The sequence below is a fragment of the Empidonax traillii genome, unplaced genomic scaffold (assembly GCF_003031625.1).
Source record: "Empidonax traillii isolate 1590-97213 ecotype Southwest subspecies unplaced genomic scaffold, ASM303162v1 scaffold926:size687835, whole genome shotgun sequence".
NCBI classification, from domain to species: Eukaryota; Metazoa; Chordata; class Aves; order Passeriformes; family Tyrannidae; genus Empidonax; species Empidonax traillii.
In genome coordinates this window covers 267153-291229 of record NW_020956119.1, presented here as the reverse complement: position 1 = coordinate 291229, position 24077 = coordinate 267153, and the positions used below count along the sequence as shown (strand labels likewise).

The following is a 24077-nucleotide window of genomic DNA, read 5'->3' as shown; positions in this document are numbered from 1 at the left end:
GGGGCGGGGGGCGGTGGGAGGGCGGACGGCGTCCCGTTCCTCATCCCCCGGAACGCCGCGGTACTGCCGGAAACAAATAACAACAGCCATAGTGGAGGCGGGGGGCCCCGGGCCGGCGGGGGCTCCCGTGCGGGCGGGCGCACGGGGCTGTGCCGGCCGCCCGGATGGGACGCGGGCGGCACTGATGGGAAGGAGCGGGCAGGTGTGTGTGGGAAGGGGCTCCTCCTGTCTGGCTTTGTGGGGCACCGGGGCAGCTGTGCGTCGGTCACTCCAGCGCTAGGCTTAGTGCAGGTTCACAGAGCCTCTCTGCTCAAAGTCTAGCTGGGAGAAAGGAGGCAGCGCTTTCCGGAGTGGTACCCTCGGATGGGCGCTTCCGAACAACGTGTGTTTGAGTTTTGGCTCTTGTACGTTTTAAATGTTCCCGCAGAAATATAACATTAAAATTATTTAAAAAATTTCTTTATAAATAACGATTCACCCCAATATGAGGAAGAACCTGTTTACGCTGAGAGTGGCAGGGCACTGGAACAGGCTGCCTAGGGAGGTTGTGGAATCTCCCTCTCTGGAGGCATTCAAGACCCACTTGGACGTGTTTGTGTGTCAGCAGCTCTAGGTGGCCCTGCCTTGGCAGGGGGGGATGGACTAGATGATCTCCAGAGGTCCCCTCTAACCCTAGTGGTTCTGTGATAGATATCTACATTATTTACTACTGTGAACAGAAATTGCTTCCATCTTTTTTTTTTTCCGAGTTGTTTTTCAGCTCTCATATGCAACCCCTTTTCAAATGGTGAGAATTCAGATTGCCTGTACATCATGCAGAGTGGCACTGCTGTTACTGATTTCTTGTTCGTCTTCATGATGTGCGGTCCAAGAGTTAGGTGGTTTTTGCAGTACAGTGGTTTTAATAACCAGTCGTTTTGTAGGTAAAGCAGCACTTTGGCAGGCCAGCAAAAGATGTTCCTTCAGAAAAGTCGTGCCTCTTTACATGAGTATATTAAGCTTGGCTGCATTATTGATTTGTGTCATAAACCTGGCATTTATTTACATTAAGTAGCTTGCCTACTAAATGGTCACAACCATATTTTTTCTGAAATTAAGATGTAACCGTGCTGAACAGCTGTATGTAGGTGTTTAGTGCCTGATAAGTCTTTTGGGATCCTGCAACTGCTGTTTTGCCAGGTGTGGTGAGCTTGTGCCACTGAGTATTATCTCTGTAGTTGGTAGCTTCTCAGTATCGTACATTAACACAACGCTGTCATGTGTACCCTTTCAGGAGGAGCCTGTAATATACAATTATTAAGACTTTCTATAAAAAGCCTTCTGGATTTTTGTCAAACTTCAGTTGTGCAAGCTGATGTCCCTCTTACCATTAATATATTTTTTTTTTTTTAATAAGTAGAAATATCTTGGAAAGATTCAGTCTCAACAAGGCAATCTTTTTTCATTTTTAATTTGGACAGAGTTAGGTGTGAAACACACTTTTTCGCTGCATGACAGAAAGTGACTAGGGGATTGAGACTTGGGAGAGGATGCATAGTTTGGCATCTGGGTAAAAGCTCCTCTCTGAAGGCTGTTCTTGTAAGAATCAGTTAAAAAAATTTGCCCAAGCCCTAAATCTAAGAAGAAACCCTACAGAATTTATGTGTGCTTGGAGGTTGATACTGCTGAGCACGTAAATTATTTGAAACACTTGCTTCTGTTGAATCTGTCAGAGGTTTAAAACTACATGGAGCTCCCTGCAGTTGTACCCGTTGTGAGGAGTGATGGCATCAAGAATGGAGAAGCCTACTATGGTGTTATCAGTGATTGCCTGCTGGGAAGGCCACCTCACTTGTTATGGGTTTGCAGATTGTAGGAGGCAAAAGCTTTGACTGGTAGAAGATCTTGAAGGAAGGAGACTACTTAGGAAAAAGAAGTAAGGAAAAGAAGGACAGGGAAATTGAAGAGCCAAGGAGTGGACCTCATTTCACCTCTAAGCTTCCTTGCTTTGCTGTACATTTGTGCAACAAATAAGGAAAATAGCTTTTCAAAATCTGGATTTGATGTGTATAGGTGCTGACAAGGTAATATCTGAGTTCCTTACCTTGTTGATTACCTGTGGTGTTAACAGTATGATTTTCAAGTGGATGGAATGAAAGTTTTATTTCTATGAATGTAGAAGTAATAGTCAAACTTGTATTAAGTAATGAAGTTCTGAGGATAAGAACATGAAATTGGGAATTGCCAAAAATCACCTGCCTGTACAGTCTCGCTGACTGTCTTCCCTAATTCAAAAGTATTTGGTAGTCTTAATGTAGCTGTGGATGTCACGTTCTCTTCCTCCTTCCTCACTGGACCCCAGCATCATTCAGTGCACAGAGCAGATAATGCTCATTGACTAATTAACCGGGTAGTCCTATTTATTGTTAAAAGTGGGTCAGTGCCTCATTCTAACATGCGTGTTACTCTAATCCTGCTTTGAGTACAGGATTATTAATTTACTTATAGGTTTTCCTGTCGTAATCACAAAGGCCCCCCAAATACCAACATATTTTCACAACATGCATGGTAGGAATGTTGAGTGTCAAGAAAATGGTGAACAGTGAAAATACAAGAAATATTTCAGTGTGGAAGTATTTTGACATGAGAGTATGAAGTGGACTGAACAGGTGACATCTCAGAGCTAACCAGGAGAAGTTTCTCAGGCCATGTGTGGTTAAGCTATTCTGTATTGTAGGTGTCCTGAATGCTAACAACTGACAGGATTCCAGAAGTGGTCAGATAGTATTGGAAGAAAACTCTGCTTGAGATTATTTGATGCCTCTCTGATTCAGACTTGTCTTCCTCTACATATGGCTGAGAGCCTGCTGGGAAATCCTGCTTTATCCTTGCCTCATGCGTATGCTTTTGTCCACATATCCACTGCTATTCAGCGTCAGAGATGAGGTAGTGGGCTAAATGCGGCTTTGGCTTTTTTATGTTCTTGGGGAGCAGGACTGACCATGCTGATGAGCTCTGCACACTCTCAGAAGTTAGCACTGCTGCCCACTGTCCACAGACTATTTGACATTTGGAGCACACGTGTGCAAAACACCATTCCTCCTCCTTCCACAGGAGTTGTGAGTGCTCAAGCCTTCTGCAGGCTTCACCTTCCATTTGTAAGGACTGCCTACAAAACAGGAAACGTAGTTACTATTGCCTGTCTAAAATTTGATTTAAAAAAAATCTTTTTCAATAGAATCTCTGTGACAAAATAAGGGGGAAAGGAAAAGAAAAAAAAAAAGAAAGAAAAAAAACCAAAACATTTTCTCCAGTTTTGCTAGCTGCTAAAATCTACACATGGTGCTTTTCTAATAGAAAAGCATGTCACAGATGTCAGCCCAGTGAGCAGCAGTGGCAGCAGGACCAAATCTGTACCGGGCTGTAGAAGGAGCAGAGGTGGGGGAATGACTGGTACTTGATATTTAGGAGAAAAGATATGATGGATTAATAGGATTTTAAGGAATAGCCTAGGGAAGGATGGGGAGAGGGCATGGCAGCATGAAAAATTTCTCTTCTTGTATCTGCTTTGTGTTCTCCCTGGCACTTTCTAACTTCTGTGAGCAGCAGACCAGCAGCCTGCTTTGATGCATGCATCTGGCTTGTTCCTGGGGCATTGTCCCTTCTCAGTGCTCCTTGGGGGGGAGTGTCTGGAGGGAAATGTGGTTGTAGTATTAAAATGCATCATGAATATACCTAAGTCAGACAAGTTAAAGTTGCATGGACAGCTCAATTGTATTTGTTAGCTTTCAAGTAGTTGAACAGGTGTAATATTCTTTTGCATGTAGACCTTGTAGTAGATGTTGATAGATACGAGCCGAAGTGCAGCTCTAAACATTTGCTCACTTCCTCTCTGCTTTTTGCTCTAGAGTATGTAATACAGAGTGCTGACCTCTGATTCCAGTGAATGTGTCCAAAACCCCGAGGTGCTGAGCTGAGGAGTGCCAGCTATGCTCAGGGCCCGGCAGCAGCAGCACTGGTGGGTGGGTTGGTGCCACTGGCCGAGGAGCTGGCCACAGTGAAGGTGCTGCTGCTGTTGTTGCCCAAGTTTCCTGTGCCTGGAGCTTGCCCACCCTCTCATTGTGAGATATTTTCATCTGGCTGTCTACTAGAAAGCTTTTTACAAAGCCCTGCTGCTAGGAGCTCTGTAGTAGAAATACAGGCCTGTGTTTCTTTAAGGTAATGTTTTTCTATGGCTACTGAGAAAGCATGTCCATGAATAGACTTTACTGCCAGCCTGTGAGAAGGTGGAAAGAGACATCAAAATTTGGGGTGTGTTGGGGTGGCCTAATAAAAGTATCATGTCTGTTTTTGCAGCCATCACCCACATGATGTGTCTGGTCAGAGCAGTGGTGGCCTCTGCTGTAGCCACTCTATGCCATTGATTAGTTGTTAGCTTAGTGAGCATTACAGCTGAGGTTTTGTGAAATCCATAAATATGCTAGGATTGGTGTGGAAAGACTTAACCATTTGTATATTTTTTGCTTTTTAAAAAGTGTTTGAGTCTTTACACAGTACACTCCTTTTTAAACAAAATGAAGCAACGGATATAGAAAAATTGGGAAGATAGTCATTCAGCAAAACAGGTACTAAAGGTAATCTGTTGGATTACGCTTCTTAATGCAGTGAAACAATAGTCAGGATTATTCTAAATATGGATTTTTCTTATCTTCAGTAGCATTTCAGTATTTACAGGTTGAAATATTTAGAAACAGTTATTTCAAACTTTTAAATAGTTGCAGTATGTCACATACTGATCACTTTTCCCTGGGTTTGTTTCTTCTCCACTTCTATACAGAAAATAGGTGTTATAGTAAAGGTTTATGGTTGAGAATTCTTTTTTCACACATTTGTACTTTTTACGGGTGATGCTGTATTAGTTGTGTACCTCAGTTACTTGTTTTTGAGAGGTGTTTCCCCTTTTAATTTTCATTATGCTTTTTCCAGGAGTTGACAGATCATACAATTTTCATCTTGTTTTGCTCTGAATATTTTTAAGAAATGGGGAGACAATTCCAAGCATTGAAGAGACATTTGGGACATTTGGAGACAGTTAGAGACAATTGAGAATTGAAGAGTAAAAACAATAACCAGTTAGAGATGCATGAGAGAAAATGAAAATTACTGATTTCACTTAATCACTTTTTGTCTCATATGTCAACTCCAGAAATCAGGAAATTAGACATGGGTTTTCTTTTTGTTTTTACGTGTTTCATGTGGAAATCACAGAATCAATGTTAGGAGTTGGAAGGGACCCATAAGGATCATGGAGTCCAACTCTCAAGTAAATGGCCTGTGGCCTGGAGGAGGAAGATCTTTGAGGGGAGCTAAGAAAAAAGAAAGGAAGGAAAGAAAAATTTCTCAATCTCCCAAGTTATATGTGATTTTGAGGGACAGTTTTATGTGCGAGACTTAAAAAACCCACATTATTAATTGACGTTGAAGCTGATTTTATCTGTTTATTCACTTTGTGGGTTTTTTGTATTGTATAAATCATTCAAAGTCCAAATATTTCACAAGTATAACAAATGCCTGAGGAGTGCTGGTAACTACTTGTTTCTGGTAGAACTCACTCTGTGTTGGATATGTAAAGCAAGCACTATTACTCCTGTAATTGTGGTCCTGCTTCAAAGGTGAACGTGAAAAGGAGCGTGTGTGAATAGTTACATTATGTGAGCAAACTCTATATGCTGTATCTTAATAATTTGATACTTGTTTTTCAAGGTTCTTATTTATTTTCTATTTAGCAGGTATTAGATAACTGATTTTTTTTAAGGTATCACTGTAGGAGTGGGCCTGCAGGAATTATTTGAATGTCCAGAAAATAGTGACTTTGGGGACTAGCTCAGAAAGAGTTCCTTGTGTAAGGAGGCACCTATAATCAAATTTAGATTGCTGTGGGAAAAGCGGACAATTGGTAAGTGAGGGTGGGGTGATAAGCACAGGCAGAAGCACTTCTGTAGAACCTCTAAAGCAGAAAAAAATAACCTTGGTCATGAGGCAGTTGATGAAAAGGGGGTCAGTGGAGGGACTTGGATAGTAAGCTCATGTGGCTGATGTTTTCCTGATCTACTGCTTTCTGGTGAAGATGTAATACATTACACCACCAGAAAAATGGCGTGGTCAATCACTGTGTATTGGACATATCTTGGAATTGATCACACCCTTTGTGTGTGCATTTGTGTGTTGGCTCCTCAAGTCTTTCAGTAGTTGTAAAAGTTCCAATTATGTGTTTGTTTTGTTTGATCTTCAAAGATATTTTGTGCTTAGAACTTACTTGTACTTTTTTTAATTTGCTTCCTAACAGCATTTTGCTCCTGACCTGTTTTAAATTTGAGAATAGAGATTTAGAAACAAAGTACAGATGTACAAAAGGGAGATGAGAGATCTGCATTGCACAAGTTGTTGTCAAGTTTGCCATGCAATATGTGATTCTTGTAGTCTGTGGGTAGAGTCCCTTAATTTCAGTTGGTCCAATGCTGAGGCAACTGGCAGGAAGATCTTTTATGCATTCTCCCCAACTGCTGTGAAAAATGTCCTAATGTTCTGTTCAGGTAATCTACACACACTTCATGCAACTATTTTTATTAAGAAAGATTTGATTTTGTTAGGGGTAGGGTATGAAACCCAAAGCTTAAATGTTTGAAAAATGGGATACAGTTTGTTGAATAGTTTGATGCAATGTTTTAGGAGTTGGGAAAGCTCTCGGAGAGGGTTAGTTCTGAAAGCTATGATATTAAGTAATTACACTACTTTAAATTGCTATTTCTGATAAGGTAGTTCTGATTACTCTTTTGAGAAAGTATCGACTTTAATTTGTATTATCACTGTGCTTTTGGACTTGGTCCATGATGAGGAGTCCAACTGCTCTAGACTCTGTACTAAGACTTTTACAGAACAGAAGGATGGCACCTATCCTGTTTTTCAGTCTTTGTCAGATACTTCTATGATATGTGAGATAAATAAATAAAAAAGCAGACAGTCCAGTCATTTAATATTATGGTAAAGATATCTATTTTCCTTTGCTTGCCTGTGAATATCTCATTGCCAAGTAGGAGTGTTTGCAAATAAGGCAGCATTTCATCCAAACTGTTCTGCTTCCTGCCTGCCTTTTGGCCAAACCTTTGGTTTGTTTGTGCTGTCTGCCCTCCAACTGCACTCTCTGTTGCAGCATCTGAACCCAGGTGTGTGCTTTTGCTTTTGTCTCTCGTGCCTGAGAGTGTCGTTCACTTCCTTTGTTTGCTGCCTGTATTTCAGTGATTCCTCATCTGTGTTTCAAAAACATTGCATTAAATGAGAGAGGCATAAAAACTTTAGGGAATCCCATTTCCCTAAAAATTCTAACAGTAGTGGCGCTGTAAAGAAAGTAACACTGAGTATGTGTACTCGTGTGTAGAGCTTGTGAACTGTTAAAGGTGTACAAGTGAGGTTAGCACCACCAGTGCATGATTATTTCCTGGTGCAAGTAAATGTACGTGTCAGTACAAAGCAAAGGAAGACAAGCATAAGCTTCTCTGGCACTTTGGTTCTTCTAGGAGACTAAAAGGACACAAATCTTGAATGACTTGCCATAGGTAGGCTTGGTATACAAGTTTTATTGTTTTTGTTTCAATATTAGGATAGCTATCTCTGTAAAATTCCAGTGGAGATATGACACTGTAGTTTTTACTGCTTCGTATCTAGCTAAGACCTTGTCCCCTGGATGCACATGTATACAGTGAACCTATGATTCAGTTTACTAAGCTGTGAAAAGTGCACTGTTGCAGTGTTGAGGGTTTAAATCAACATTATGTGTAAACTTTTTACCCAACATAAAAATAATTGTGCAGGGTTTTTAAAAGCAGTGATAATTGGTTTTTTTTTGAAAAGTGTCAGCTAAATCTGTTGCGGTCTTTCTTTAGCCCATTGATTTTGGGGGCAATATATCACATCACTGGAAAGGTTCCTTTTTTATATTAAGAACAATGTCTGAGATGATCAGTACTGATAGTAGGTTCATGAAAGAAGCAGTCTAGGATAGTGCAGTATTTGTTTACTGGTTATTGAAATGATAGAGTGAAAATATCAGAAATGCAGTCTTTTCAGATAGTATTAGTATTCAGACAGCGCTGGTATTAGACAAGACGAGCATTAGACTAAAACTAACCAAAACCCAGTGGTTTTGTTGAAGTGCGTATGTTGAATTCATCACAGTACTACTCAAGCACTTAATCTGTGATGAGATACTTTGTTTCTGAAAAACGTCTTTGTAAGGAAGGCAAAAGTAACTATGCTTTTTTTTTTTTCCTCTTTGATGGCTACATCTGGTGGGAAGCCTACTCTCCGCTAAAATTCTGCAGGAGAGGAATTATATAAGAAGATATTTATTTTTAATTGCAGTTGTCACATTAAGCTGCAGTGTTACTCACCAAGCAAGAAATTTATTAGATAATATGTGTATAAAGAGTAGAAAACCTCTTCTGAATTTCTCAAGATGTTCTATTTAATTTCTTTTCAGAATTGCCATAATGTAACTTCTATCTTTTATATTGATAGAATTTAGAAATTTTTTTTCTTGTTTTCACATGTGCTTACATAACATGAGGTTTTCTCTCCCCACTGGATTTTTAGGTTTTCCCTCATACATCCATCTTTTCTCTGACTTGCCTAGTCAACCTTTCTACTTTTATAAGGAAGTTGTTGCTTCTCTTCAATGAGAGCCTGTTGAAGATATATACAGCTTCAATGCATGGATAGTACTGTTACACAACAGGAAGACTTATTCCTTAAAAAAACCCCAAAAAAACAAAAAAACACCAATTCAGGATTGTCTAAACTTACCTAAGGTCATAATCAATGCTTTAAAAGAGAAAAGGTTTCTTTATTCTAATAGCACAGTGTGTGAAATATTTGGAAGTTGCTTGCAATTGTTATGTGGGAAAGATTTGGATACGTAAATCGAATGCAGGGACTGATGTGAATTAGTAAACACATGAGAATAAAAACTTTATAAGGACTAAGATCTTCTTCTTCCAGCTTAGTCTTCCATTTTTTTAATACCACACTGTTCATGTGGTAAAGTGTGCCCACTTCTGTAGACCTTTTATGGATTGCTTGTGATAAGTAATTTTTCTTTTATTCATGCTCTGAACTACTGTGGCTTTCCAGAAGCAAGTGAGAATTTCTGATTTGTCAAATGTTTGACAGAAGGAGGATAAAGCCTTCTACTTCTCGTAGAGAAGACCAGGTGCCAAATACAGTAAAAATGCCTTGGCTGTTTAGGTATTTGCTGGGCTTTGAACAGTGTAAAAGCTGAATGCACCTTTGAATGCAAATGGAGGATGTAGTGAATGCTCTTTGTTTTGTTCTATAGGAAATTGCAAGAATTAATTTTTTTTCATCTTTTCTGTAGTCTTAATTTTCTTGCTTATTATTATAGGGAAGTCAGTTTAAGTAAGCTAGTGTTGAGTTTTCCTTTGAAGGCAAATAGGTATGCTTGCCACTTCTACAGCATTCTCTTCTAAATGTGAGTTACTGCCAAGAAAACTGTTCTTTGCTCCAGTGAGTGTACTTTTGATGTTGTTTTGATTGTTGTCTTGATGGGTTTTTTTATTGTTCCTGTGGAATATGCTTTCTCGTGGTCTCTTGGTCCCTCAACTAGACTACTTGGAAGAGGACAATGAAAATCCTCATAGTTCAAAGACATCTTGAAATTGCTGTGATACCAGTTGAATTGAGTAGTGTGAAGGTGGATCAGCACTGGAGTACAGCAGTTTGCAGTAATGGCACAAGGAGCCTGGTTGGAATGGCCGTACCATTGCACTTAAGTACAAAGATGGCCATCCTGCAGCTAAATAAAGAAAATGTTCTGGAGTAGCTTCTGCTCTCTCGAATGCCCAGTTAGATATCAGTGTGCCAATAGAAAGCCTAAATTTTAGCTTTGAGCAGCTTTAAGTGGGTTGGAAAAGGCTTGCATAACTAATACCAGCAGTAGAAAAGCAACAGTGTCAAAGATCCACTTTGTCATTCCCAGCAGCATCTTCAACCTTGCTCAGCTCTGCGGTTGCTGCCCGAAGCTTGCTCCTCCTTGCAGCTTGAGCTACCTGGCATGGAGAATACATCAGGCAGAATGAGAGCAGAGCACCTGGTGCTGTGTTTGTCCCCTAGCAAGGTTGCCGGCACTGATTCCAGTGCTTTGTTTGGATAAGGGGTGACTGAGCTGTACCAGCGGTCTGGAGTTACTGGAGGTCAGCTCTGGGATTTCTTCGCACTGAGAGGGCTCTTCACGTGCCTTACTGCTCAGTGTGACAAAACTTCTAAGTTCTCATTTGCCTGTTTCCAGTTTGAAAGATTTTGTGCCATAACTTTGTGTCCAGTGGAGAAATGAAGGTCCATGGATTCTCATGTTTGACAGTAGAAGGAGCAGAAAGAGTAGTCTTTCTTAGTTCTTCAGCAGAGCCTGAAGGATTGGTAAAGTTGATGGTGTAATCTGAGGGAGTAGCTTGCCAGTGGGTTAAAAATTGGATAGAATCTGGAGTTTCTGGCAAAAGTATGAGATGAAATAACAGACTGTTGAAATTATGTAGTGTGCCTTGAAATGACAGTTGTTCCTGGAAGTACTTAGTCAGTCAAGTTGTAGCATCTTTTACAGTCTAGATATAGCATAAAAACTGCAAGATTTTTTGATAATGGCTGAAATGCAGGCAGAGAAAGCTGTATTGGAAATGATTTTTTACAATAATTAAAAATCACAGTGAAAACCCTGAAAAATTTATGGGCAAACTAGACTGAAACTACTTACAATTAAACATGAATTTGCTATCTTTTTGTTTTCTTCTATGAATGAGTCCTCATATTTTCATGATGCCAGAAAATGATTGTGTTAAGATAACTAATCTTCACAGTGTAAGTTAGGAAATGACTGTAGTGGGTAGGATGAGACAGTTTTTGTCATTACTGCAGACATTTATGTTTTCCCTGGTACAGTAGTTGAACCATAAAATACTTTTCTTAAACTTCTGAATGTGAATTTCCCAAATGAAATTAAAGGGAGAAGTTTAAAAGACAAATCCAAAAAGTTTTGTCTTTTTTTAGGGCTGTAGCAAGAAGACTTCTGAAGCTTCTATGTGACTACTTATTTAAAATTGTGAAGGAGGATCTAGGGCATGGATAGAGGAGGGAGTTTTATTTTCCTATTATCTTAGCTAACTTTTAAAACTTTTTAAGAAAGAAGTTACAAATTGTTAGTAATTAGCATCTTTAAAGTTTCTTAGATGTTTCCTTCAAACCTAATGAGTACAAAAATAATATTCTAGATTAGGCAGCAGTACTTTTAAGAATCTTTTGCCCTTGCAAAACTGACATGTTTTGCCACTGAGATATTTATTTCACTTTAATTGATCTCTCACATACAGCTCTTCATTTGAGGTGCTGTTGGTGTTACCCCAGCTGACTGGTTCATACAGCTCCACTCCCAAGGAGCACAGCTGGGCAGTGTTTCCATCTGTGATGTGTGTGCTACTAGTCATTCTCTCTTCCAGCCCTTCCTGTGATTATGTAGGAATGTACTTCTTTTGCTGTTTCCTCTGCCTACTGCATGGAAATGGCTCACCGGGTCATGTAGGCTCTTTTGGAGGGAAAATTCCTGTTCTGATTGAAGTTGAAGGTTTATAATATGCATTCCTTTAACTGTGCCACAAAGTTGTGTTTTATTTCCTTTGAGGGTTAGGATCAGAAAGTTGTTTCCGGGTGTCACCTTTTGGCTACACATCCTTCCAGAAGTTCAAGTTGGATAGTTTGGTACAGGATGTTCTATGTTGGATGTGTGCCTTCCTACCTTGGAGCTACCCATTACTCATGCCTGTTGGCTTGCAGTGGCCTGGCCATTGTGATGATAAGTGTCTTTACAATTCCACGTGGGTGTTTTTACGGAAGGCTGATTTGCACTGCAGCTTGTATATCATTGTAAATGCTGCCCTTTTTTTTTTTTTTCTCCTGTCAAAGTAAACTTGGGTGTTGTGTTAATTATGACTGCTGCTTGTTGTTCTTTGTAGTTTTATAGTATTATTTTATTTTTTCTTAAAGTCCTTTACTTGTGTGTCATGCTCTTGTTTCTAGATGGGATGAATTTCTTCTTAAATCCTTCACACTGGCCTTCAGTCTAAAAGATTTTTTTGGCTACATTTTATGAGAATGTTGCCACTTTATGAAGTATGAGATAATGAACATTGTCATATGCTTTTAAGGAAGCATTTGAAATGTTTGTGGTTTCTATGAAAGGGTGTAAGATATTTTTAAATGTATATTTTCTATATGTTACCCTTTAAAAGAACCAGTACATCCAGTTGCAAACTCTACTGGACAAATATATTTCCAAGAAGGATGTGCAAGAATATAGGTTTTCATAAAATAAGCTTTCCTTCTGCATTTCTTTTAGTTCATTTGTTTTCTCTTTTATATCATTACTTCCCTTGCTATCCTTGTTTGTAAAGTTCAAACTCCTTATCTCTTTCTGCATTTGTGCTATAACTTCATGCTACAAATGCTCTCTTTCATAAACTTCCTTTCTCATGCTGTGCACTAATGTTTCTAGTTGTTTTGCTGAGAAGATGATAGTACCCATCTTTTTCCTCTTCTACTCTCCACCAAAAAAATGTGTAAGATATATCAGCAAAAAGCCTATGGTAAACTAAATTTTTTCTGAAACGTTTTTCTGTTTCTTTTCCTTCTAGTTCCTGGAATGGATGGCGGTGGGTTAGCTGATGCTAATCTAACAGATTCCTACTTTAGCACCAGCTTCATTGGCGTTAATGGATTTGGAAGTCCTGCTGAAACGAAGTATCCCATGATGCAGGTAATAGCAGTGATTTGTATAGTGTTTCATTAGTTCTGGCTGGTGTTACACCAAAAAGGGAAAACTGTTCAAGAGGCAGGACCAATGGAGCCTTCTGCAATGTCATCTTATACAGAGTATATGCTCACTTTAATCTTGCAAATGGAAATGAAACAGTATCATTGCTTTAACAATAGTCTTTATGAGCACTTACCTGAGCTGTTGAGTCGCGCTTTGCCGCATACATTAACTCTGTGTTCCTAGATTTCTTTTTAGGCTCATAGCTTTTGATAGGCTTTTACTAAATATATAAAAATTAGGTTTTGAAACATTTCTAAGATGAAAAATCACCAAAGCAAAATGTCAACTGTCAAACCTGAAATTACTAGGCAAAAATTTCAGAATTTGTGAACTCACTCAGGTGGTGTAATTAAATTCACGTTTAAATCTTCTGAGATGTATCTCTGTATTTATAGTGTTCTGTATATAGTGTAAATGTTGGCATAGGAACTCCCATGAAGTAGAATTTGTTGTGTAGGTAGTATTATGCAAAATTTACAACAAAAAGCTGCCATATTTAAAACCTAAATGAGTATCTGTGCAATTAACACATGAAGTACTATAACAGCTCTCTCAAAGTGTTATGCTTTTTTAAAGAAGCACGATGTGTCTGTGAAAAGAAGATGATCTGTTCTGTATTTAACAAACCAGCTTCTGGTAAATGAAAGAGAGCACAAGGCAAACAGTTCACACTGAGTCCTGACAACAGCTCTCTTTTTTTATATCGAGGAAACTCTCCTTATGAGCTTACTTTGATCTCAGTTGTGGCTGTATTGTGGATTGAAAAATAACTCAGCAAAAGGTGGGAATTAATTAGATGTGTTCCCTTTTTTCTTTTCTTTGGTTTTTTTTTTTTTTTACTGCATGTTTTCAAGAAGGCTTACTTATTCAAGAAGGCTTTTTTATTTCGTATTCAACAGAATTGCCAAAGTATGGAAATGTTTTACTGACAGTGATGCATGATTTAAAAAGAAAAATTTCAACCTCTGATCCCAACGTGTACTATTGAATCTGGCAGTTAAAAATTTTTTGTATTACTGAGGTGATAAAATTTTATGTTTTTAGCACAGTCGTTATGTTTAGTATCCTTAAAGTGTATGCTACAGAAACACTGTCTTTCTAAACGCAAATTTTTAATTTTAACTTTTTCTTCTAGAAAGACAATATGGCATGCATCTAACATGAATGCTCATAGGATTTTTAAATACTAATGCCTGTGAGATTACATTCAAGAAAAACAACATTGTTGTTTGAGAAGGAATCGATATGCCTCTTGCCTATTCGAGGAAAGAAAATTACTTCTCAAGAAGGGTTTCATTAGTGTTGAGAAAGGGCTTAGAGGCATTAAGCTACAGTTTAAAAAGCATTCCTGTATATTTTTTTTTCCTTTGAATCATATAATTTAAGGTCTTGTTTGCATAGGTAAAGCTGGTAATGCTGTCTGTTTTGATTCTGTGTCAGCTTCTAAGTTAAATCCATACCAACTAAGTTTAGTCACTTGGAATGAGAGTTTCCATGTCATTCAGCCCTTTGGAGAACAAGGCAAGGGAGAAATCTTAGTGGATCTCATTTTAAATAATACTAATTCTTTATGATTTGGAACAGAGACTTTAAATCTGATAGATTGGTTGTTGTGTCCAAATCCTCTCCAAGAAAAGGATTTGCTCACTCTCTCTGAAAATCTGCCCAGATTTTGTCACTTGATGAAACCTTTGCAAAACTGGTTTATATAGGCCCACTGGAGACTTCCTAGATGTTAGCTAATTTCCCAAAGATGTAATCTGCATTGGCATGTTCCAGCTTGAGTACATTTTTGCAGTTATAGCTCTGGCCTGGTCTAAGCCTTGCCTGAACTCCGAGCAGGAATGCTGATTTGCTTCATTTGCCTCTTAGCTTCCACTTCAGACTGAAGCAGTATGGAAATGGATCTATATTTAATAAAAGACATCTGCATCTGTGTTAATTGGAGCAGAGGGGTCTGTAAGGGAAAAGAGGTTTATGTTGTGGGCTTAGACAAACTCAGCTGAAATGAATAAAGAACTAGCAAAGGCTGAGCAAAGGGACTGAAGCAGAGGGGAGGCATTGGTGGGACACTTGCAGGATGGGGACTGGAATTGTACATGTGAAATACACAGAAACTGAACAAGGAAAAGTCGTTATAATGCAAAGGTGGGTTAAATTAGGGTGGAGAGAAAAAAAAAATCCATGTCCCTATTTCTCTCCAGGTCCTTGAATCAAACTAAAGATACTGAAAATTTAGTGTTCTGCCATCAGTGAAACATCTTCTGCAAAATATCTCATTAATTCTTAGTTTTGCTTTTGCAGATGGAAGCATCAGTTCCATCTGAGTTACCTTGTTATCTTTGGTGGCTCTGTGTAGTTCACAAATAGATGCTTCAGTGATGCAATAGGAGGCAACTTTCTCAACTTGCTTTTTAAAATTGGGAAATTGCACAAACATGGGAATAAACACTCTGATAGAAAAACACTAGAAGGATGCAGTTAGATGTTAAGAAATGGTACGTTTAGGTTGCCAGTGCAGCCTTGAGCTTATATATTGAGATATGTTTCTCATAATGTATGATTTTTTTCAGTGGGAATATTTTTAGGAACTTATTGGGAATAAGGATTATTAGGAACTTATCAGGAATATTATTGTAACTTATTCAGTACTGAAGATGTGTGGTGCATCCATGTGCAATGAGTATCTATTTTATATTTGATTTAAGTGTTCATCTTAGAGTTCTATGCCTTATTCCTGTGTGATGTTCACGTCCTTCTTGTGACAACTGTTAGTTGGCAGTGCACTTCCCTGAGCAGGTTTCAATTATTCCGTTAAATTTTATGGGACACTTTCCTTATCAAAGAAGAAAGTAGTTTGCATTTTATAGATGCATGGGAAGAAAAAGGATGGCAGTTAAAGAAGTAGTGCCCCAACAGTGCTGATAAAATAGAGACCCCAGAGTTTTTGAAACTAATCTTTACAGCTAGAAGGTAGGGAATGGAATTAATGACCACCAGGAGAAGCCTGGTTCAAGTTGCTTAACTGGCCTCAGTCTAGCAAAGATAGTAATAAAGTCAGTCTCTTCTGGGTAATCCTTGTTTCCTGTTACCATGGGATAATCTTTCTGCATTCCTTGTTTTTTTCACCTTTCAACATAATCATCAGGTATTCAAATGATGAGTTGTCTTGACTATTCCTGTTTAATCTCCTGGATGTATTTGTCATGTGCAGCATGTAGAATAAAGGTTTGTTGAAAAGAGTGTATGATTGTATGTATTGGGGTTGTCATAATACATAGGTAATGGAGTCAAACCGCATCAAGCAAAGCTATATCCAAATTCTGCAGTTATCCCATTTTTGTATGCAGTACCTGATCTTAAGGCTCATAGTGTTAAGTAAGGAGAAGAAGGAAGAAAAGTAAAAGTGGTTTATATCATGATGAATTGGCAGTGGATGTGCTGCTTTGATCATGGATAACATAGATGAAATATAGTCAACATTTTTGTAGAATGGATATTTGAGATTTCATTCATATTTGTTGAAGAATATTTTTTGAGACCTAGAACATACCGCTGGGCCTAAAGTAGTGGTGAAAATGCTATTAATGGCAATGCTTGCTTTGCAGTGGGGAAAATACAGCAAAAATCCTGGGTACAATTAGGAAGAGGCAAAATTTTTGAAGTGGCTATGGTCTAATTCTTCCTTTCTGAAAAATATCTCTTGGCCTCATCCTTCTACTTCTGCTACAAAGGCCTTTGCTGTTAGCCAACCTTCCATTGCCCCCCATTGTCCTCTTCTGTTGTTACTAACTTAGTTTCCTCTTGTTTAATAATCTTCTGTGCTCATTGGTTTGTGATTTTCCATAATAGTGTTCTTTCACATACCTTTTCTTCCCTGAATCTGCATATGCTTTCATATACTGTATTAACAGTATTGTCTTCCAGATTATCAAAGCACATATTTTGTGTTTTCCCCTTCTCTAATGACAGAACAGGCCTGTACAACACATGGCCCATAGGCTGCATGCTGTCCTTGAAGCTGTTCTTTTTTTTTTTTTTTTTTTTTTTTTTTTTTTTTTTTTTTTTTTTTTTTTTTTTTTTTTTTTTTTTTTTTTTTTTTTTTTTTTTTTTTTGCATAGCAGCAGCTGCCAAGAGACAGTCAGAGGTGTGGTTCAAGAAGCAGCTCACTACTTTTGGCATTCACGGCAGTGAAGAGGCAAGAGCTGGCTGGCTGGGATGCTTCTAATGTTTGGCTGTTTGCTCAGTCACTCTGCTTGTGCCACTTGGCTGGGTGGTGTCTGTTCTTCTGGCATTAGTGCTACCTTTGACTAACTTGTGGCTTGATCAGAGATGCAGGTGATGCAGAAAGGAGCTTTAGTAGTGTTATGTTGGGCTATTAAAAGGGTATTATGGCAGGATGAGGCAGAGAAGTATTTTGATGCCAAAATTTTTAATGTATTAGAATTGAGCAATTTGGTTGTAAGAGCATAAAACAGTAGACGGTGCCTTCCTGTGTTGCTTCACAGAAATTTGGTTTTCTTTATTTTGATGGGATGGATTTATAACTACATGGCTTCCACTGGACTACAGGTTATGCAGAAAAGAAAAAATCACAAGTTTTCAAGTAATCACCCTAATCAAAGTAAAAAAGGGGGTAACAGACTTCAGTATTAAAGTTGACAAGGCTAAGCAGTGGAGAAGAATTGGTGTTGCTTGCTTTCGCCTTGCTAATGTTGATGTACTAAGCGTTCTTGAATAGCCTGAGAAGTAGAGACCATACTCACTTCAAAGCCTTGCAGCTGAATAAACACAAAGACCTTTGTTGTCATTGCTGCATCTGCCAGGAGTCAAGTAATAAAACTCTCCTTATAGCACAGAAGCTTGTAAATGTCTTCAGTTTTTTTACTGTTGAGGACTGAGTGGAACTACACACATGCTATTTAAAATATAAAATTATGCAGTTGTTTCATAATGCCTTCTGAAGAAATCCAGTTGCTTTGGTTCAAACAGTTGAGTGGGACATGCTGTAGATGGTGCCAAATATGCTAACTGTTGAAGACAAGTTACGGATTGTTTAGAAAGCAAAGCAAAAAGGTTCACCCTTTGTAGGTCACAGAATCTGACAACTAAACAATGATTTGTTTGGTTATGACAGTCTCACTCTTTTACACGATAGCTTCCTTTATAGTCCAATTAACATTATTCTAAAAGTTATAAGAAAATATTCTGAAATAAAGTTCCAGTAGAACAGTATTAAGATGAAGAGAATAGATTGTGACATACAACAGAAGATTTTGAGATGGCAGGCTTAGCACAAGAATGACCATGAGGAAAATGTTTATTTTCTCGGAATTAATGCAGGGAATATGAAGAAAAAAGAAACAAATATTATCTCTTACAGATTTTGGGGAAAAGAAGTGGTGGAGAAAAAAGCAAAAACACTCACTTAAAATAAGTCTTATAAACCATGTAAAATTAAATATAATTGCATCAAAGTTTTATTCATTATCTTGATGAGAATTTTGTAATATACACTTTAGTGGAGGGAGACAAAAATAAAGCAACTTGTCTTAAGTGGAACTATAATTTTGGGTTTCGCTACTGAGTATTGAAAGGTGGAGGCAAGGTGGTGTATACCTTTAGAAGGTGGGCATGTGTCTTGTAACACTTCTTTCTCGTATACTACTGCACCAAGGAATTATTAAAAAGAAGGTGAGTGGTGTCCTGGACTGCATGAGGTGAGACACTGCTAATAGTCTGAGAGGTGATCCTTCCCTTCTGTTTGTCAGCGATGAAGTCACACCTGAAGTGCTGGGCTTCTCAGTACATGAGAGACCCAAATATACTGAAGAAAGTCCAGTGAAAGGCCACAAAGATGATTCAGATACTGGAGCATCTCTCATGTGAAGAAAAGCTAAAATAGAAAAAAGTTCCTAATTCCATGTAAGGGAGAGGGACAGGATGTACTCCAGCCGTCCTAGTTGAAATTTGACTAGTGTTTAAAGAACCTCAGTAAATCATAGCAATAGGCAGGCAAAGAAAAGGAGTTTTTTGGAACTTAGTCACATTGGTGTGGTAGTTGGTTATGACAAAGTTGTCTTTCTATATTAACTTCCATATGATGAAAGTCTTGATATCTTAAAGTCTGAAGCTTTTACATGGGTGTGCTTGCCTTCCCTGGCAGGCTTAATATTAATTTTCTTCCACTGTTCATGGTTGCTCTTACCTTTGTGGAGCTTTCATCCTTTGGGCCTGAGGTGCTTGTGATTGTATTCTTCTTGAAATGGAGTTTGTATGAAAAATAGTTCAATGCTATTAGAAGAGATTGAGAAGTGTTATTTAAAATCTAAGCTGCATTCTGGAAAACAAAAGTAACAAATAGTACTTGCGTGTTCTTTTAATTTTTATTTTTCTTTCAAGACTTCTTCAGCCTCACTTGTTAAGAAATCAGACACATTATGGCTAAGTGCTTTTGGGTGCAGTGAAAATATTAAAAGAGTTTAAAAGTCCTTTACAGTATCCTTGCAGGTCTTCTGTGAAAAATGTTAAGGTAAGAAGCTTGTGCATGTGTAATAAAAGTGAGCAAAACAAAAAACTCATGAATATGGTGAAGGTTTTTAACCTCATTCCAGGTACAGGTTACAAACAGTTGTTAAGGCAAGAACTGCCCGAGATTGGTGAGACACGCTTTGATTTTTCTGAGTCCTGATTCATGTAGAAAACATTTGCACCTTGAACGAGACTTGACTTTGTAAAAGCCTGGTTGATGTTCCTATACTTTGTTTACACTGTGCTTTCAGAATCCAGAACAACGTGTTCTTGCAGGCTCTTGCATACACTGTATGTTTTCAGTGATCATCATGTCAATGCTGGTTTTCGTCATCACAGTCACATCACTATTCACGTTAGAAGTCTGTTGGTTGAATGTTTAACTCCTTTACTCAAGGATGTAGTATATTGATGACATAGAAGTGCTTGGTTCCTAGTTTAAGCCATGTCCTTGAACACCTTTTGATACCAGTTCCCAATATTGGATTTATTCCTGTTTTGACAGACCATTACCTTTTGCATTAAAATTATTAATAAATCTGGTATTATAAATAGACATTAATACTCTTTATCTACACGTGGACAAATTTTGTGCAAATCTGAAAGGTTCCCTTTAGGAAGTTTCTTCCTAAAACCCTTTGTTCTATGAGGATCAGTGTGAATGTATCAAATAACAAAAAGAAGATGCATAATAGGCATGCTTTTCAAATATTTGTGAAAAACTATTTAACTTCTTGCTTAGGAAGGGAATATGGCATAGGATTAGTTGAGCTACTGTAATCCAGAAATGATTTTGATGTATTTTTATTTTGATGACAGTGAACAGTAGGATGAGCTTCCCTGAATTTGGACTTTTGCCAAAATTGTTAATTTAGTGTGAATCTCTGAGTGTTAGCATGTTTTATAAAAATAAGTAAACTTTGTTTCGCTAGAGGCATGCCTTTTGTTTAAAGAAGTAAGTGTTTATCACTTAAGTTTTTAGTGAGATTTACATTGTGTAAGAAAGAAGCTCAGTATATTTAGGAGCTTGAGACAGGTGACATCAAAATAAGCAAAGAGCATATAATAATCACCTTGCTTGAAGTCTTAAAGAAGCTGAAGGGTTACATACTATTTACATATGTAAACATTCCTAGTAAAAGCTACTCTGCACAATCTATTTGGGTTTTTTTAGATATGAGTGTTAAAAGTTGCAGCTTCTGATGAAGTTAGTGGTGCTATGAAAACTGCAAATGTTGAGACACTTGAATTGCAGTAGGTTTACAGTCCTGCCATATTGGATAGCACTCCAGCTTCTGTTTATTCTCCTCTGCTCTTGCCAAAATGACTCCAGAATACTGATCTTTTTGGTCAACAATTAGATGAAATGGCATTGAAGTAATGCAGTTCTTGCCCTTCGCCACCAATATTGAGACTGACCATGGAAAAAAGTAAGCAAAGAGAACAACTCTGGTGACCAGTTTTGAGTCAGTCTGTGTCTAGACTACTAAACTGAACTTGCCGGGAAACTTTCCTTGATGCTTGGGGCCAGTTGGCACAAAATGGCCTGTTTGTGCTGGTGTATGCTTACCCACGAAAGCAGAGTCTGAGTGCAGACTGTCTATTTGTGAAGGGTTCTCAAACCTTTTCATTGCTGAATAGTGCCTGGAAGTTGGCTGGGAGGTTCCGACTTGATGTGGGCCAAAAGCTTGCCAGGGAGTATTTTAACAAATTACTGGTTGTCTCTCTTAGTGATGAAGAACACTTCCTGACCTTGCCTTCCTTTTCTTCTCACACTTGTGCTTCCTGTTGGAAAGCTGGTCAAAGAAAATAATAAGCAAGAGTAAGAAGACACTTTTAAACTTCACTGTCAAAGCAGCAGTAGCTCTTAGAGCAGCACTACCTCACTTAGTCCAATTTATTGCTAGGTCAGTGTTGGAATTGCTAGGAATATTGGAGAAGCAGGTGGAGTCTAGAGGGAATGTTGAGAGGGTTTCAGATGTCCTGCTGACTTGAAAGAATTGCATGATTTTGCTGAAAGGTTTCAAATAGTTCTTTTATTTTTAAAAAGAAGCTATTGAATACTTAATTAATTTGAGTATTTTTCATTGGAGAAGTTTCACGTTGTGGTGATAGTGTATCCTAAAGGGAGGAGTTGTTTCAGGAGTGCAGTGTGAAAGAATGTTTAAAGGAGATAAGTAATTGGCTTTTCTAATGTTCTGACAACATGCAGGAAGAGAACCATAGGTTTGGTAGACCCTCCCAATTTAGAAAAAGTTATAGAAGATAGTGTTTTGTTTTAATATAGTCATATTTTGTTTGCATTGCTCTTGTGCAAAATGCTTTATTTTACTAAACATTTTTGTCAACTATAAATCTGTCTGCTCAGAGTATTTACTAAATGGTGAATAAGCACAGGTTTCGTAGTCTCTTCTTAAAACTTTCTAAATGTCATACCCAATGCCCTCACTTGGTCTTTTATAGCTTTATTTTATGTGTGCACTTTTGTCTTTTATTTTTGCAGAGGATGACAAATAGCAGCAGCTCCCCTAGCCTTCTCAATGACAGTGCCAAGCAGTATGCAGGCCATGGTAAGTACTTCAAAAGTAATACATGTAAAAGTATGTTTGGAAATTTAAGAGATCTGCATTTGCAAAATTGAGAATTAAGGAAATTTTATTTGTCCTCTGGTTTGATTTGAAATGCAGTAGAACTTTATTTTTTAATAGAAATATAATGTATGATTACTCTTAATATGAAATTGAAGTGTTACCGAACTCATAAATTTTCATCCTTCTCTTGGCTCAGGTTGGGGGAGGGAATGCTAAAGAAAGTCATTATCAGTCTTGTCACTTCAAGTGAAATGCTAGTTTGGATATCCATTGTAAAGCACTGATAGCTTAAGCATTTATGTTGCATCACCATAGTATCCCTTTTATTGTGCTTCTTGAGTAAATTATTGTGTGGAATTAATGTACGGGTGTTTTCCCTTAAATTTAGGGTGTATGGATTTTGTGGAATGTGTCACATAATAGCTAGTAAAAATCATTAAGTACTGCAAGCAGTACTTTACATCTTATAACTTTTTCTCTGCTATAGGGAACATGGTTTTCAACTGAACAAAATGTCTCAGTAGTCCAGGCCTACATACTCACTAAGTTATTGTGGAGGGTATATCGAGGTTTATAATGTCATCTTCAGAATCACTGCAGATTATTTCATCTGTAGTTCCAAAGAAGAGGGTATTGCTCCCTTATGGCAAGGGCATACATTTAAAATAAATTTCTTCTTGGAAAATTGCTGTGTAAATTATGTTCTAGAACTCCATTTGCATGTCTGACCCTGCAGCTAGTCTACTTACTAGAGTTATGGTTTTATAAGCATGCTACTAACTACTATAAAATAAACTTGCTGGAAAGGCAAAATTTGTGGGAGTTTTCTTTTTATTCTTCCTAGTTTATTTCCAGAAGGTTTTGAGATTAACTCTGTTTCTTTTGTCCCACTGAACAATTAGCTATTCAAGGCATTGGAGGTCTCCAGTTTTAAATGCAGTTAGGTTGATTGTGACAGGCCAAGTAGTGATGGTGATGCATGTGAAGGAGAGGAACCAGACTGACTTTTGAAAACCATTTTAAATCTGATATCTCTCTGATCCTTTCCCCACCTCCTCCCTGGCCCTGCCAAGCAGTGCTTCACTTGTAGAATCACCCTTTTAGGGAGTACTTATTAATGCTGAAGAAAGCGTTTCATCAAAACACCAATATTTACAACTGACAGTCATCTGCTAATTTGGCAGCTCTGGCAATGCACTCTGGAGTTTTAAGTTGCATCTATTATTGTTACACAGTTTTTGGTACTTCCACTCTGGAAAGGATGCTCAGGGACAAAGAAAAGCAGTAAAAAGTTACTAACAGAATGTAGACTTTTGCCACCATTGGTTCTGATTTAAATTTGTGCAGAATAGTGACAAGACAAGCAAAATCCACATCATTATTTGGAAGACTGTTATGCAGAAGACTGCAAATTTCAGGTAACTGGAGATCATAGAATCATAGAATCCTTTAGGTTGGCAAAGACCTAAGATAGAGTCCAGCTGTTATCCCAGCACTGCCAAATCCACCACTTAACCATGTCCCTCAGTGCTAATCTACCCAATAACCTCTGGCGATGGTGACTCCTGTACTTCCGTGGGCAGCCTGTTCCAGTGCTTGTCAAACCTATTTTGAAGAGCTTCTGCTGAATTAGAAACAATGTGTTGTATTATCTACAGGGTTAAAAATGACATACACATGTAAGTAGCACTTAGAGCAGGTTTTCTGATCACATGAAGGCTTTGAAATGTTAGGTGGACTTCAGATAATGTCAACAGCAATTTAATTTACTGAATTCTGCTAAGGAGCAGCATTTCAATTAACTTTGTCACAACTATTTTTTTCTATACAGAAATAAGTTAAAAAATATAAAATTTCTTTCAATAGTAGCTATATATATATATGTATATATATAAAACGTGCTGGTTTTGCATTCTTTTTATAGATCCACTGACTTCACCAAATTCATCCTTGTTTAATGACTTTGCTGCCCTCAGCGTGTCTCAAAGGAGGAAGGTAGGCAACAACTAAATCTTAAGTAGCATATATGTCTATCAGTTGACAGG

At 38.0% G+C, this 24077-nt stretch overlaps 1 protein-coding gene across 4 annotated transcripts in view; it reads left to right on the top strand.

Annotated features, from left to right (window-relative positions):
* The window catches only part of PAN3 (poly(A) specific ribonuclease subunit PAN3), an 83767-nt gene that overhangs the window by 778 nt on the left and 58912 nt on the right, over window positions 1-24077 (top strand). For all 4 annotated transcript variants that reach the window (XR_003573408.1, XM_027903040.1, XM_027903042.1 and 1 more), the window contains exons 2-4: window positions 12729-12850; window positions 21945-22011; window positions 23957-24027. Coding sequence is in view for 3 of the 4 variants with exons in the window: in XM_027903040.1 (XP_027758841.1) it covers window positions 12729-12850; window positions 21945-22011; window positions 23957-24027 (260 nt within the window). In the remaining variant the exon portion in view is untranslated. The remainder of the gene's footprint in view (window positions 1-12728; window positions 12851-21944; window positions 22012-23956; window positions 24028-24077) is intronic.